This window comes from Pezoporus occidentalis, unplaced genomic scaffold, assembly GCF_034315485.1.
Source record: "Pezoporus occidentalis ecotype Australia unplaced genomic scaffold, CSIRO_AGI_Poc_V1 ctg172, whole genome shotgun sequence".
In the NCBI taxonomy this organism is placed as follows: Eukaryota; Metazoa; Chordata; class Aves; order Psittaciformes; family Psittacidae; genus Pezoporus; species Pezoporus occidentalis.
In genome coordinates, this window is record NW_026913554.1 from 991,892 (window position 1) to 1,007,357 (window position 15,466).

The 15,466-nt window shown below is 47.2% G+C and overlaps 1 protein-coding gene across 1 annotated transcript; it reads left to right on the plus strand.

The window, feature by feature from the left end:
* The first annotated feature begins 3,795 nt into the window (after positions 1-3,795).
* AICDA (activation induced cytidine deaminase) lies at positions 3,796-10,494 on the plus strand. The gene is made up of 5 exons (XM_062614071.1): positions 3,796-3,977; positions 7,304-7,451; positions 7,936-8,206; positions 8,422-8,537; positions 8,812-10,494. The coding sequence occupies exons 1-5, from the start codon at positions 3,970-3,972 to the stop codon at positions 8,863-8,865; spliced, it is 597 nt and encodes a 198-aa protein (XP_062470055.1). The 5' UTR covers positions 3,796-3,969; the 3' UTR covers positions 8,866-10,494.
* Positions 10,495-15,466: the final 4,972 nt, after the last annotated feature.

The following is a 15,466-nucleotide window of genomic DNA, read 5'->3' on the forward strand; positions in this document are numbered from 1 at the left end:
CCACGAAAGGCAATGCTTTGTCATGCAACTGCTGAAACCTTCTCCCCAGTCATGGCATACACAGCTGTGTCACAAGATGAGTTGGCAGCTCTAGGGACAAGGCCCTTTGCCCCATGTCCTAGACAGCAAGCTGCCTCTACATCTATTGCAGATGGGTTTTTTACACTCAGGACTGGAGTAACGGGGGTGATCTGCCTGTCAGAGGTGCCTGAGCAAGCACATTACCTATGTGTTGCCACCTGCTCAAAGTAGGGTGATGAATCTTTGCGGAATGAACATAGAATATACTGTAATGTGGGCATAATAAATACACACTTTAATCATAGAATCACAGAATGGTTAGGGTTGGAAAGGATCTTAACATCATTCAGTTCCAGCCCCCTGCCATGGGCAGGGACATCTCACACCAGACCATGTCACCTAAGGCTCTCTCCAACCTGTCTTTGAACACTGCCAGGGATGGAGCATTTACCACTCCTGTGGGCAACCTGTGCCAGTGCCTCACCACCCTCACAGTAAAGAACTTCTTTCTTTTATCCAACCTGTACTTCTCCTGTTTAAGTTTGCACCCATTACCCCTTGTCCTGTCACTACAGTTGTTGATGAAGAGTCCCTTGCCGGTATCCTTATATGAAATAAGCATATTACGTTACATGTTCTTATAATAAATAATCGCATCATCTTATTTATTTGCCTGTGTCTAACTGCAAGGATCTGTACCACTCCTCTGCTCGAGGTTCCTGTGCAAGAGAGTGTCACTGGTGCATCAGCACTTGGCCAGCAGAGAAAGTTTTTCTGCTTGAGGTTTTCGCTCGAGGCGAGGAGAAGCAGGTGTCTGCGTTTCCTTGTTCAGCCTAAGAACCCACCAACTGGTGGTGCCGGCGCTTGTTTCAAAATGTGATTTCTGAGCAAAGGGTGAATGGAAAAAATAAATATGTATTTATATCGGCACACACCAACACACGACTTCCTGTTGACTAAACAAGCAACTTCTCCTCTGCTTTGGGACTAGGTGATTAAGTTTAATCATTCATTTATGCTCTCTGAGTTTGCTTTCTGAATCTTTAGTAACAGTAATTGTGATATTCCTTCTCCCCCTCTACACCTGACCACTGCTTTTCTGCCTGTTGTCCTTTCTCTGTTGTTCTGACTTGAAGACAGGGAATAGAGCCCTGAGCACAAGGAACCTGGAGAGATGCTAGAGCATCCTTCTGTGATCCTGATAAGCTGGAGCAGCGTCTCTCACTAGGTAACACTCCAAACACACCAGCACAGGCACCCTTCATAGCCTTTGCCACTAGCCTTTAACTGACCTGGGCTTTGATCAGAAACAGAGATGGAGACACCTTCAGTATAATTATCTTTCTCTCCCACCCCCAGTTCCCCCTCCACATAAGATTACATTGAGCAGAAAGGAAGGAAAAATGGAGCAGTCAGCATTTCTTCTCATGTATTAGCTCCCAGCCAAAATGGTCCCACCATATGTTAAAGGTTTGGAAAATTACAGCACGAGGAAGCTTGGACTAGCAGCTAACCCAGGGATCAGGAACTTTTCCATGGTTTTCCAAATTCCCTTTTCTATAGCCAGAGCAGAGGTAACATCTGTCAATGATCAAGATCTTGCCTTGGCAATAGAGTGCAGCTCCTGCTTTAGCAAAACTGCATGGAAGCTGAGGGTCCCTCTTGAAATGTCACCCTAGACTAGCTATGAGACACTAAAAATACATCCATGCCAAAACATTTCTGCTCTGGGGATTAGAGATAGAGGCAGAGAATTGCTGCCACTGACTTTGTGTGCTCACATCTCCAGTGCAGGGGTAGTTACCAGTCTAAACAAAGGGCATTAGAAAGCCTACATCAGTATTTAGACTTGAGAGCCCTGACAAAGAGTGACATAGTTCATCTATTCATTCCATCATATGCTCATTCTCTTTTATCTCTGTGGAGAGCAAAGAGGCTCTCAACAATCAAGCAGAAGAGCTGATGTTTTAAAAGTGGAAGAATGAATTCCACTTACAGGCAGGACCAGAGGAAGGAGCTAGTTAAATGCTTTATAAACCTGACATGTTAAACCTTTGAGAAAATCATTATGCACAAATCTGATTTATGGGGAAGACTAGGCTGGCTGTGAAGATGTTTCTTGGTTCCTTTAGGAGCAGAAAATATTCTGTAAAATGTCCTGCAAGCTTTTGGCTATGGAAATCAGGAACCAGAACAAGAGTAAAGCTGAAGCTAGCTTCATTTACCTGATGAAATGCAAATGGTTGTGATCTCTAAGAAGCACATTTCCTGGGGTGTGCTGGGGGGTTATTTTCATTTTTCTCTCTTTTTTTTTTTTTAATGTCATGTGTATCAAAATCCTCCTTGAATTATCAAAAGAAAGAACTAGTACAGAAGAGAGACAAAATGACTTTTGGTCTGTCTTAGGATATTTGTCACAAGGTGCTGCTATGGCAAAGGCTGAAAAGGGACACTGCTTCATTAGCAGGAGCATCCTGTTTGACTTCATTAAGTAGGACAGGGATTCACAAGGCTTACAGGCTCTTCTAGCTTGGGTCAAACACAAGGAGCCAGATCCTCAAAGAAGACAATTGTCACAACTCTTGAGACTAATGCAAAATGTGGATGCTTTGAGCATGTGTCCTGCCTGGCCATTTCCCCAGAAAGTAGGGTACCCCAGCCCTGGACCATCCAGGAGCGCTTCTCCTTTCCCTAACACGTGCCACGCCAGCCACAAAGACTCAAAGTGCTGAGCTAGAGACTTGTCTGCTATGTTGCCGCAGCTCATTCTGTCCTTTTCATGTTTTTGCATACACTGGTTTCACACAGTCCTAGCGTGCTGAAAGCCAGTAAAATTAATAAGTAAATCAAGCAGAGAAGAAATGAAGAACTACCCTAGCATGAGGTAAACAAAAGCCCTGTTCCTCAGCCATAGCGCTGACTGAGCCCTGCTTGGGGCAGAAACAAAGCAGAATGTCCCTGGGCTGCCTCTTCAGCACCCCGCCTGGCTGAAGCCACTGCCTCATCACTTGGCTGTCCTTCAGCCCTGCAGAGGGTTTGAGTGCCCAGACAGGCACTGTGGGGCCGTGGTGGAGCAGAGCTGGGGTGGCAGAGAGCAGTGTTGGTGGAGCGAAGCGTGTGCATCCTGAGTACGAGCTGGGCATGACGGCATGGAGCAGGTGATGGGGGTCCTGCCAGCCACCCTGGAGCAGCAGGATCAGGCTCTGGGTCATTCCCCACCAATCCTTTGCGCACAGCTTTGCAGTGCAGGTCCTCCTGGCATGCTGACACAGCTGAGGTGCCCATGGCCATGTTCGGTTGCCAAAGAGGGGCCAGACACTTGGTTCCCCTCACTGTCCTCTTCAGCTTCAGTGTTGCCCCATCCTGCCAAGCAGCTGCCGGGGCCTTTAAGGAGGACACAGAGGAGAGTGGGAAGCCTCCATCTATTTAGTGTTCCCTGAGGTCCTTCCAGCTGAGCTCCCTCCACAGTGGGGCAGGGCAGGGTCACCGTCTTCACTGCACAGCTGCATGACCTGGGGCCCGAGGGATAGTGTGGTTTTGCCCACATTCACGTTAGTGGTACACAAGCTCCCAGGTCCCCTTCTAACCACTAGACAATACTTCCTGCCTCATTATGTTATTGATATTAATTCAGAATGATTTTGCAGGTGAGGAGGGCCCAATAGGGAGTGCAGCAGAGGGAGGTGACCAATGGGTGCTCAGCATCTTTCAGAACTGATGCCCCTTTGCATCTCAACCCTTTGCTCTTCATCTTCTGCAGCTCCAGAACTGCACTAACTCCTCCCTCAACCACTCCCTGATCAAACCCAGCAGGGGCTAGGTAGGAGAATGGGGAGGGGACACACGTGGTAGTCCACATTTCTGTACACCAAACCAGCGGGCTATACAGTCAGAGCCTGCAAGACAGCCTCCCTGCAGTCCTATCGCCTAAGACAGAACCTGGCAGTCATGGACAGGTAAAATGAGTGCTTCCAGTTTCTTGCTCATATAAGAAATGAGGGACTTTCTCTTCAAATTAACCTGCTCTCCATTTGGTGCTCACCATCCCTTTCCCTATCTGACTCAGTGATCTAACTCCCCACCCTGTCCTGCTCTTGCACCTTGCATATCTGTGCCTCTGTCATTCTTTCTCTTTGACTGTCTGCTGCTGCGTACACTCTTCCCTTTCTGTCATTTCTCTTTCTCGTGACTATTCTCTGTTCCTTTTCATTGTTTTTCTTTTCTAGAAACAAAAAAAAAAAAAAACCCAACGGAAAGATGAACATTCAGATGCTACCTGCTCCTTAAACACCTCAATACCTGCCCACTCTTCTCTCCTTGTCCATCTATTCTTTCTCTTGCACCAGATTTCTCTTACTCTGTTTCTGCTGTTCATAACCTTGTAAGCACAGACTGTTCCAGCACTGGATTCACCTACCTGCACTGCAATTATTCTGCAAGCTAATTGCCACTGATCATTCTCCACAATTGCGTATCATTCACCCACTCAGTAGCTTTCACTTGGGTTTCAGCATTGGCTTCACAAGTTTTTATTTGAGGAGAAGGTCTCTGTTCGGTCTACTTCAGTGCCCAGGTATAATCACAGCTCCTGTGTCCTTGCTGCTTTCCCTTGAGCTATGCTACAGCTGTAGGAGTTGCACCTGTATCCAGCAGTTTGAACCTAGCTGCACATCTGGTCAGTTGCTCCCTGCAACACCTGTTCATTCATTACTCTTCTTCTTGCACCAGCTGCATTCTGAAATCCTCCCTAGCAAAAATCCTTGGGACAGGGAACTCCAGAGAGAAGGGAAAACAGGAACTGATGTTAATGAGCAGTTCTAGTTCAACAAATGGATTATGTGATTCAAACTGTCTTCACTTTGTTCTGACACTGAAAAATAACACAAGTGATCATCATTTTATTTTTCTGGGGTAACTTTTTGTTCTCCACCCTGATTTGCATCTACATGCTGCTCCACAGGGGCAAACCCCTTGAACAGAGAAAAATGGGAAGAAGTGCAAAAAAGGGCAATTAGAAGAAGAATCAGAAACATTTTGAAAGGAAAATGAAAGAAAAAGGAAAGCCTGTTTTCCTGTTTCTTTTTTGTTTCTTTTTTTTTTTTTATGTGTTGAAAAGCATTTTTCCATGTGGGTTTTGATGAAACATCAGCATAATTGTCATCATTTTTCACCTGCCTTAATAAGGTTCCTCAGTAAGCAATCGCATTCTTCACAGTTCCTCTGCTCTGTTTTCTGCTGTTGTGAAACACACCAGGTAAGACCTCTGCAAGCCTTTGTCCTGTCGTACCTGCTCATTCCCTGCACGATTGTCTGGATTATCCTCTCTGAACAACCAGAGGATCTGTCACACATAGAAGGGGTGTCCCCTCTCCAGTGCCTCTGTTACAGGGGCCAGTCTTCCCCACAGCCCTGCAGTAACACATATCTAAGAGGGAAAAGCCTGAGGTGAACTACTGGTTGACAGCTTTGTGAGGGGACCAACGTGTGTGTGTATGTGTTAGGGAATATATACACATGCTCACGTGTGTTTGTACAAAGGCAGAGAAATAGGATGAATCTAGGGTGCTACCACCCTAGAAGTGGGGCAGCTCTAAGCGTGAGAAACAACTCAAAACTGATGACGAAGAACATAGAGCGAGTATGAAAAACACGCACCCAGCATGAACTCCTGAGCCACTCTGCAAGCCGAGCAGAGCAGGACTGTGGCTTACAGGACAAGACAGATCTCCAAGAACTGCCTCCGGCTGTTGTTGGGCTGAATAAAATGCTTAGTAAGGATGTTTTGCTCTGAGTGTGTACAGGACTCTCCATAGCCTTGTCTTCTCAATGGACTTTCTCCTAGCAGGAAACATGCCTCAACTCCCAAGTGATCTACTTCTCTAGGACCATGTCTGTATAAAGAGTGGCACAAGCTGGTATATGTGTGCTTGCTCGCTTGAGCAAGACAGGCATCTTTGCTGAGGGTGACATGGCAGGAAGGAGGATGTGTGTCTATCTGTGGGACAATCAGAGTAGCAGGGGTGCTTGAGGGAAGAATGTGCTTCTGGCGGTTTGATGTGAGGTGTGATAGGGAGTGCTAGAGAAGACCAAAGCACGTGTACTAGGTAGCAAAAGGATGTGTGTAATTGTATGAATGAGACCCGTGGTGCATTGGCCATGTGTGAGGGTGCTCTGGGAGGAGCAAAGAGGATGCCTATTAGCTGAAGATAAAGTTCTCTGCAGTGTTCAGGCTTCATGGTAACATTGGCAAACAGGTGAAGGGTGTTTGTGCAAGAAACTTTTCCTTGCTTAGACCCTCAGATTTAAATCAGATTTAAATTCCTAACAGACCCAAACTCCACTTCCCCTACACCTCACTGGAGACCCCTTAGAAATCCCAGCTCAGTCTCATTCAAACTGACCTTATCTCCCTGCTGAACACCAGCCTATCAGAGGGAAAAGATGACAAAGGACATGCTTGCTTATTTTTAATCCATACACTTCTGGTTTGCATTGCTGTGGGGGAGGTAAGTATCTCACCTCAATGAGCACAGCTGTTCTCAGCTGCCTCTGTACCTCCCCTTGCCATTGAGACTGTTAGATACCGATCATTACTACCTTATCCTCCCTGTGCTCCTGCTGCCTTTCCCCAGCAGGACCCCTGGGCGTCTGAGCAGGCTCCCACCAAATTTGATGTTTGTCTAATGTGGGAATGGTACTTGAGTCTGGAAAGGTGTCAGCATCCCTAATCCATTATGTATTGTCAGCTAATATATGGCACCTTAGCTGAGCCCCTAGCCCTGAACACTTTCAACCATGCTCTCCTTTCAGTCAAGGCTGGGAAGAATTTCTGTCCAGTCTTCTCTAAAGATGAGGCTCTAATTTGACCCATCCCTTGCTCCAGAGGCCTTTCAGGGTTTCATACAGCAAAAATAGTGTTTGTTGATGGCTGAACACCAGACGCTCTCATCTCCTCAGCTCTTCTCAGACATTCGTCCTTTTCCCTCATTGCTGTCCATCTTTTGGATATTTGCAAATATTTTTGTACTCTACCCAGCCATAGTTGCTGTTTGAGTAATCACTACTAATTCACTTACTGTTTCCCCTCACAAGGTCAACTGCTTCATCCTCACAGTCACGTCTGCATCCTTTCCATAACACACTTCATGCAAATTACTGATACTCTTCTCATACTAAGAGGCCGGGACCTGAGGAGGATATTTTTAGTGCTGAGCTCTCAACAAAGACATAGCCAACTGCTTGCTCCAGAGTGGGGTAATGTAAATTCTCTCTTTTCCTGCAGCCTCCTGATGAAGAGGAAACTCTTCCTCTACAACTTCAAGAACCTGCGCTGGGCCAAGGGCCGTCGTGAAACCTACCTCTGCTATGTTGTAAAGCGCCGTGACAGTGCTACATCATGCTCCCTGGACTTTGGATACCTGCGCAATCAGGTATGGGGAGCACCTTGGCATGCTGGTCTTACACCCATGCAGAGGAGCACGCAGCTCCAGTTTGCCTGGGGCTGCAGGGGCAGGAGGGCTGCCACAGCAATACAGGTACCGGCACGTGTCCATGACTGGACTGCTATATGCTATTTAGGAGGTGTAGGCTGCAGGTAAACCTGTACTTTATGCTACCCCAAGTGCGTTACCAGCGAGACAACCATACTCCCTGCTGCTTTACCAGTCTACCTACATCTCTGCTTAGCTCCCACACATTCCTCTTGTAGGTCCCTACATATCAGTGCATTCCTGTGTTTTCCTAGCCAGTCTTCCACTTACATACCACTGTGCCTTCTCCTCTGTGTTGACCCTAGGGACTTGCCTCCACCTTTGTCCTCCCCTCACACCTCATACAGCTCACACCTCCCTCCTCACCCCTCTTTTGTCCTGTTCCTGCCCCACCTCACGCCTTGCCCCTCTCTGTTTCATGAAGATGGGCTGTCACGTGGAGGTGCTCTTCCTGCGCTACATCTCAGCTTGGGACCTGGACCCAGGCCGCTGCTACCGTATCACCTGGTTCACCTCCTGGAGCCCCTGTTATGACTGCGCCCGGCACGTGGCCAACTTCCTGCGCGCCTACCCCAACCTGACCCTCCGCATCTTCACTGCACGCCTCTACTTCTGCGAGGACCGCAAGGCAGAGCCTGAGGGGCTGAGGCGCCTGCACAAGGCAGGGGCCCAAATCGCCATCATGACCTTTAAAGGTGAGGTGCAGGAGAGAAAGAGATATAACAGAAAGCTGGGGGGGTGGGGGTGTGTGTGGGTATGTGGTGCATTAGTGAGACACAGGAGAGTGGGAGAAGCTAGGACAAGGAGCCAGGGAACACAGGCATGATGATTCAGTGATCCTAGGAGAGGTCAGTGTCCTCTCTGGGGCAGTCTTGAGGACTCCTTGAGTAACTCCCTGTGCCTTGCACAGATTACTTCTACTGCTGGAACACGTTTGTGGAGAACAGGGAAAAGACTTTCAAAGCCTGGGAAGGACTGCATGAAAACTCTGTCCATCTGTCCAGGAAACTTCGACGGATCCTCCTGGTGAGAGCAAATTGTCCTTCTGGTACCTCTTCCCTTCCTCTTTTCCTCACTATAGTTCCTCTCTGCTTTACCTGCCCATCTCTGTCACATGCTATTCCATTCTTTCTTATGTCTTCACTTTCCACATCCTTCACCCACCTTTCTCAATATCTCTACATTCTCTTCCTCTTCTTCCATTTCACACCCTATCTCCTGCCATTCCTTCCTCCTTCCCCATCTTCATATCCCCCTGCTCACTTGACAACTGACCTACCGTTTATATTTTGTCCTGCAGCCACTGTACGAAGTAGATGATTTACGAGATGCTTTTAAAATTCTGGGACTTTGAAGTGGAAGTCATCAGCAAGCAGAAGACTTCACGAACACTTGTTCTTTGATTTCCAACTCTCTCCCTTACAACAGATCTTTCTCTTCCTTCCTCTCTATGTCCCTCCTCCTTCCAGCCCTGTTTCTAGAGATAAGGCTATCCTTACTTTTTCATTTCCAAGGAGAATTAAGCTGACTTTCTGCAGACACATTCCCCAGGCTCACGCCTCATCCATTGCTAGCTGGGAATAGCCAGGACTGCAGTGACTTGCCAGAGAGCGATTTGACCCTCCTCAGTCCCTGCTGAGCTAATTCAGGTGGTCCACTAAATGGAGCCTGGGTTTAGCCTTGCCCAGGCTGGGGCAGACAGTCTGAAGAGCTGTTTGAGTGATGGTGTTCTCACTGGCATCACACTGATCTGCATGTTCCATGAGGGCTTCAGGGAGCACATCTCTTGGCTCTTAGAGCTGCACTTCACTGGGCTGCTCTGTGTCCTGCGCTGTGAAATTGCTTATTTGTCCTTCTAGATGTGGTAGGAAGTTGAAAACCATCATCATTTAAGTAGTATAGCAAAACTGGCCAGTTATTGGAAAGCTCGGCTAAGAGTATTGAACTGAGTCCTGGACAGCCCAGGTTCCTTAGCTTGAAAACCTCACTTGAAGGCAGCAGGTCTTCTAAGTGGATTGCGTGGTGGCCCAGACCCTGTAGTGCCTCCTGCCCAGAAAGGAGGGAGCTTCAGTAGCTGTAGGTCCAGGTTTTGTGCCCTCAAACTTGATCTTTTGTCAATATAGGAGAGGGTGAAACTAGACAATGAAAGCCTAAAATGGAAGTAGACTGTCCAACATTGCCAAGTGTGAGGTGCAATTCTGGGTGTCCAACAAGACATTTTCCACACAAAAATAGCAAGTGCACTCAACTCCTATTAACTATGTTGAGAGCCGTGACAGCCTGGGGTCAGTACTGATCAGTGTGTAGACCTCCCACCCAGCAGGAAAGGAGCCATCAAGGCACTTCAACTCTGCAATGTTTTTCCAGCATACCTCTACCGGAAAACACACTTTATTTCCATATTGTCTTCTTACCCTCAGACTTAATTTCTCATGTAGGTTGAGGCTCTGGCATTTTTAGATGCTGTATTGGCATCCACATTAGTCACCATCTGTTTCTCCGCATACCTCAGGGAGGAACACCACTACTCATGCACTGAGCCTTTCCTCCTAGATCAAACCTGCAATATGTTCCCTCCTTAGCCAACTATCCTCTGCTGCAGGCGCCTTAATAGTCCCATAGTCTCCTGTTCTTTCAGGCCTTTTAGTGCCCATAATATGGCCAGGTGTGGCTAGCTGGTGACTGGACTGAGAGCTGACCAGAAAAAAAACATTCAGCATGAGCAAAGCTGTACAACCTGAAGGTAACTATCTTCTGCGGGGGCAAAATCAAGGCATCCTTCTGGCTGTCAATCGCTGTGTTTCCACTAGGGGACTCCATTAGCACCTGATCGTGTGCACACGGTCTACCAGGTTAAAGGCACGGCTTCATAGCGTACAACTGCTCACCACCAGCTTTCCACTACCTGAACTACAGGCAGATTGTCCTCTGCAGGAGCTTGTCCTAACCTTGTGAGGCTTTGCCAAGCTTGAGTGTGTCCCACGTTCTGCTCTGCCATTTCCTTCATAATGGTGGCGAGTTCATTCCTCCATCCTGTTCCTCTTTCTGGCTGTGGCTGGAGGCTCTTGTCTTGCTCCTCAAATCACCTCCTCTGGTGATAGGCCATGAGGACAGCAGAAAGCTCTGCTCTGCCTACTACTGCTAGGAGATGTCACAGCTGGGTTCATCACAAGCTTCCTACACCTTGAGGCTCCTGAGGCACTGTCAGCTTGAGGAATTTCAACCAGGAATAGCAAAGAGAGTTCTTTGCAAAGCATTAATTTGCAAGCATGGTGTTGTATATTTGTTTGATATGGTGGATATTATTTATATAAATAAAGGTCTTGCAAATGAGCATCTGATTTTGTTGTTGTTCTGATACTATGTGGGTGAGGGAAGTAAAAGATGACACAAAGGATTAAGGTGTCATCTATCCTTTCTGATTTCTGTAGAGAAAACATGGCAATACCCTATTAAACTGTCTTTATCCTTTTGACTTGCAACTCTGAACTTGTTGACAGTGTCACGCAGCCGCTCCAGGCAAATGAAGTATTTAGGCAATACGCACCTGGGAAATACTACCAAAAACCTGTCATGCAGGTACTAAAGTTGTTCAGGATGCTTCCTTCATTGACTGCAAGCCTATGGTCCACATTCATGACTCGTAATGGACCAATGTGGACACAGCAGTGATTACTCAACATACTTTGCAAAGCAAGAAGAGAAGCAGAGATGGGAAAAGGATCCCTGTCATCCAAGTTTTGGTATTCCCCTGAAAAACAGCATTGTCCTTCTCAGTGACACTGTTGGAGACATACCAGTAAAAGTAGCATTTTCTAAAAGTGCAGTTGAGACACTGGCTTTTGCTTAAATGCTGACAAACACCGAGTTGAAGATACTTGCTGAAACGTGACAGTTGGTGACATTAAACAATAGGAGAATAAATGCAATGAGGAAATGCAAAGAAACATGCGCTACATTCAGAATACATCCCAGGCTGCTTCTTCTGAATCTAAAATGGGTTAAATTCAGAGTGGACTGCTTAGCTAATCCTTGTGATTTAACTGTAGGAATTCAGCTCTTCCGCAATAGTTTCTTTTCAACGGCACTTTTTTCTGTTCAAATATGAATTCCTGTTATGTGTCACCAATGTTTGAATTGGCATTATTAATTAATCCAACCTCAAATGCCCTAGGTGCCTCTGCCAAGAACAGCTCCTTGGAGGATGACTATTATGTAGTAACACTGCTTTTTCAGCCTCAGATTTTTTTACTTGCTTTGTCAACTGTATATGGGGAACATTTCTCTAATGCTTATATATTCTTGAATGCCACTTATGTTTACTCCCTTATGACGACAGTAATTGTGCTATTCTAGGTGTCTCCTTCCTTTACAAGAACCTGGGAAAGAGCTAATCCCTCAAGCCAACTGCAGCAAATACACTTCAGGCCCCATTGCCTGAGCTGGGGGAAGGGGGTACTTGTGATTTTGGGGAGAGTGTTTCTTCCCAAGACTGTGGGGAACAACCAGAACAGGGGCCTATGGTGCCAGCTGAAAACCGCAGTCTCACTTGGTCCAACATGCCACAGTTTGCAGTGATGAGCAAGACACAGGTGCATCCGAATAACGTTACTGCTGCAACCCCAGCCTTGCTTCCCATGAGTGTGCCTGCCTCCTCTTTCTCTTGTTACTCATACCCTAAGCATTACAGCCACTGTTAAGGACAGGATACCAAAGATTTCCCAGCAAATCTGGCACAAACGTGAGCTTTTGCCAGGCCTATCCCTTTGACCGGGTGTGTAATGTTATGGGTGCATTTTGCATGCTCAAGATGTACACACTGATACTATCAGCACACCTTTATGAGACCCAGAGGGCTGCTGAAAGCCACCCTGCCCATGGGCTGGGCGTAGCTCCTTCATCTTCACTGAACGTCATCCTGTGTGTCTGCATACAGCCACCTGCATGACCTCTAGTCAATGAGATCCTCAGGATGCATCCAGTCTTATGACAACTGATGTGGTTTATCATGGACTCGAATATAGAAAGTACCTATTCTGTGAAAGCCTGAACCCTGCAGCAGAGTGAGGTATGGACTCGGTCTTTGATAACTGAGGAAAGAGGATAAACGGATGGGGTTGCTATCGGTTCAGTGTGGAAAACTGGGCATGGCTGCCACCTCCTGGTGCACGGGGGTGGCTGGCACTCTTTACCAGGGTGTTGGCTGGAGGGATATGCTGCTTCTCGCTGCAAACGGCTCCCGGAGTCTGGCTCTTGACAGCCCCCAGAACATGCCCGTTGAAGAACAAGACACTGACATCATTCCCACAGCTGCACACAGCATTACTCCAGGTCAGTACACAGCGTCCTTGGACATCTCATTGCAGTAATAAGAAACAGATTACCATTAAGAAATGCAAAGACACACTCCAGGCCCTTGCAAATACAAGGGGGATTTTCTAAGCACGTCTCCTCTCCCTGTTTGCTCTCAGTTCCTCTCTCACATGCTGGTACTTGGAAAACAGGACAGAAAAGGGCTTCAAGGTCATGGCAGTCCAGTCCCCTGCTACTTGCCCTTTCAGTGGCTTTTAGCCGAGATGTATTCCAGCATTGTCCTCTAGCTCACATAGTTTTTTCTCCTCACCCCGGTGCTGACCCCTTGGTGTTTCTGTGAGCAGAAATGTAATTGTTTAATCACATATGTATTAAATATTTGCAGCGATGGAACTCAGATTCGGTTCATGGGAGAAACATGGAGGGGTTTGGCACCGAAGAGACCATTTGTTCTGACAGCGCTAGCAGTGATAAGGAGAGCATCTGAAGGGGAAAGAGAAAGTGGGTTGCATCATCTCTCACTCTGCCTTGTTCATCATTTCTGCTTTATCAGGTGCTCTCTTGCTCCCTTAGAGATAGTACTACACATTACAGGACCATAGAATCATAGAATCATAGAATGGTTTGGGTTGGAAAGGACCTTAAGATCATCTAGTTCCAACCCCCCTGCCATGGGCAGGGACACCTCACACTAAACCATATCACCCAAGGCCTCGTCCAACCTGGTCTTGAACACTGCCAGGGATGGAGCATTCACAATCTCCCTGGGCAACCCATTCCAGTGCCTCACCACCCTTACAGTAAAGAATTTCCTCCTTATATCCAGTCTAAACTTCCCGTTTAAGTTTTAACCCATTACCCCTTGTCCTATCACTACAGTCTCTAATGAAGAGTCTCTCCCCAGCATCCCTATAGGCCCCCTTCAGATACTGGAAGGCTGCTATGAGGTCTCCATGCAGCCTTCTCTTCTCCAGGCTGAACAGCCCCAACTTTCTCAGCCACCACTACTCCAAAGTTCTTGCTTAATGGACTAGGATTGCTGCTGAGCAAATGGGCACATTTCTGGTTCACCCCTCCGGCCCATGTTAATTTGTACCAGGTCAGGGACACAGGACCCTGATTACTCCAGCTGGAGTTGTTACAGCCTCCACAGAATGGTGTCTCTGCTTTCAGCTGCCTCTAAGACCCTGCTTACTTCCTCTTCCGGAGCAGCAGTGTAGCTGCTTATGCTTCAAACAGGGCTACTGAATACTTAGAAACTACATTTGGCCTAGGAAGAGCTGAAGAGGACTGGAGCCTGTAAGTGTGTCAGGCAAGGCAGTATTGCGTCTTCTCACTTTGTTCTTCTCTTCCCTAGCATTTCAGTTCCAGGAACCCGCTGTTGCCGTCTTTCTCTTCTGGGACTTCTAGCAAGACTGATCAGCACTTCTGAGAAGGAGAAGCAAACAAGCAAGAACTTGGACAGAAAAACAGATAATTACACAGGATAGCAAATGAAAACTTTTGTTTTGGGGGTAAGAGTCAGAGAATAAATAGCGCAACTACAGGGAGAAAAGGGGAGATAAGGCAGGACATCCCTGTGCAGGTACCCACTGCTCCCTCAGGAGCCAGTGGGCTCTTGCCAATATTGCTTTGAGATAGGATGATGGAACAGGAGTAGGCCCAACAGTGTCTAAGATGTGTGATCGAAACTCAGCAGGTTGCATACCCATCTTGTACTCTTGCTAGTGCTGACCTAATGTTATTAATCACCAAGGCATTCCTCACAACCTGAAGAGAATCACACCTACTGCACCCACCTCTCTGAGAGAAGCTGCACTGAGTTAGAGATGCAGAGACCCGTGTTAAACGAAACCGAGGAGCCTTGTGTCCTCTGTTGTTCTGCTATATATCCTGACTTCTCCCTTGGCCACCACCCCACCCTCATCTAAGGCCCTCTGAGGAATATTAGCTGGAGTCTAAAGCAAGGATAGGTTACCTCTTGGTGTGTCAGGAATAAGCCTTCTGTTCTGCAGTAAAGGCACTGTCCTCTACCTTGACTGCAGGAAAACTCTTTCACGGTTGACAGTTCACTGAGATGGGCCTTGGACTGACAGGAGCAAAGTTGGAGGATTCACAGCAGGGTCTGTGCTCACTCTCAGATGAAGCTGCAGGAGAAAGCAGTTAATTTGGTGCAGGTCACCTTACTACTGCTATAGGATCAAGATGAAATTTGGGCTGGTATATGCCTTACTGGATTGCTAGTGCTTTCTCACATAAAACAATGAAGTTGACACACCCCTAGCTTCTGGTCCTTCTAATCTCCTTCACTGTCCTGGGTTATCTGCAGCAGTCAATTTTCTCCATCTTAGTAGCTGGTGCAGTGCTGTGTTTTTGACTTTGGTGTGAGAACAGTGCTGATGACACGCTGATGTTTCTGGTTGATGCTAAGTTATGCTTACCCCGATCAAGGACTTTGCAGTCTCATGCTCTGCCAGCAAGGAGCGATACAAGAAGTCAGGAGGAAGCAGAGACAGGACACCTGACCCAAACTAGTCAAAGGGGAATTCCATACCACAGCACATCATGCCCAGTATAGAAAGGGGGGAGTTAACCAGAAGGCCCACATTGCTGCTCAGGCCAGACTGGGTATAGGTCAGCAG

Bases quoted from the DNA above. Each gene is read 5' to 3' on its own strand.
- AICDA (XM_062614071.1), top strand. The intron at 8,207-8,421 runs GTGAGGTGCAGG...TGCCTTGCACAG, and splicing joins CGCCATCATGACCTTTAAAG to ATTACTTCTACTGCTGGAAC. The intron at 8,538-8,811 runs GTGAGAGCAAAT...TTTGTCCTGCAG, and splicing joins AACTTCGACGGATCCTCCTG to CCACTGTACGAAGTAGATGA.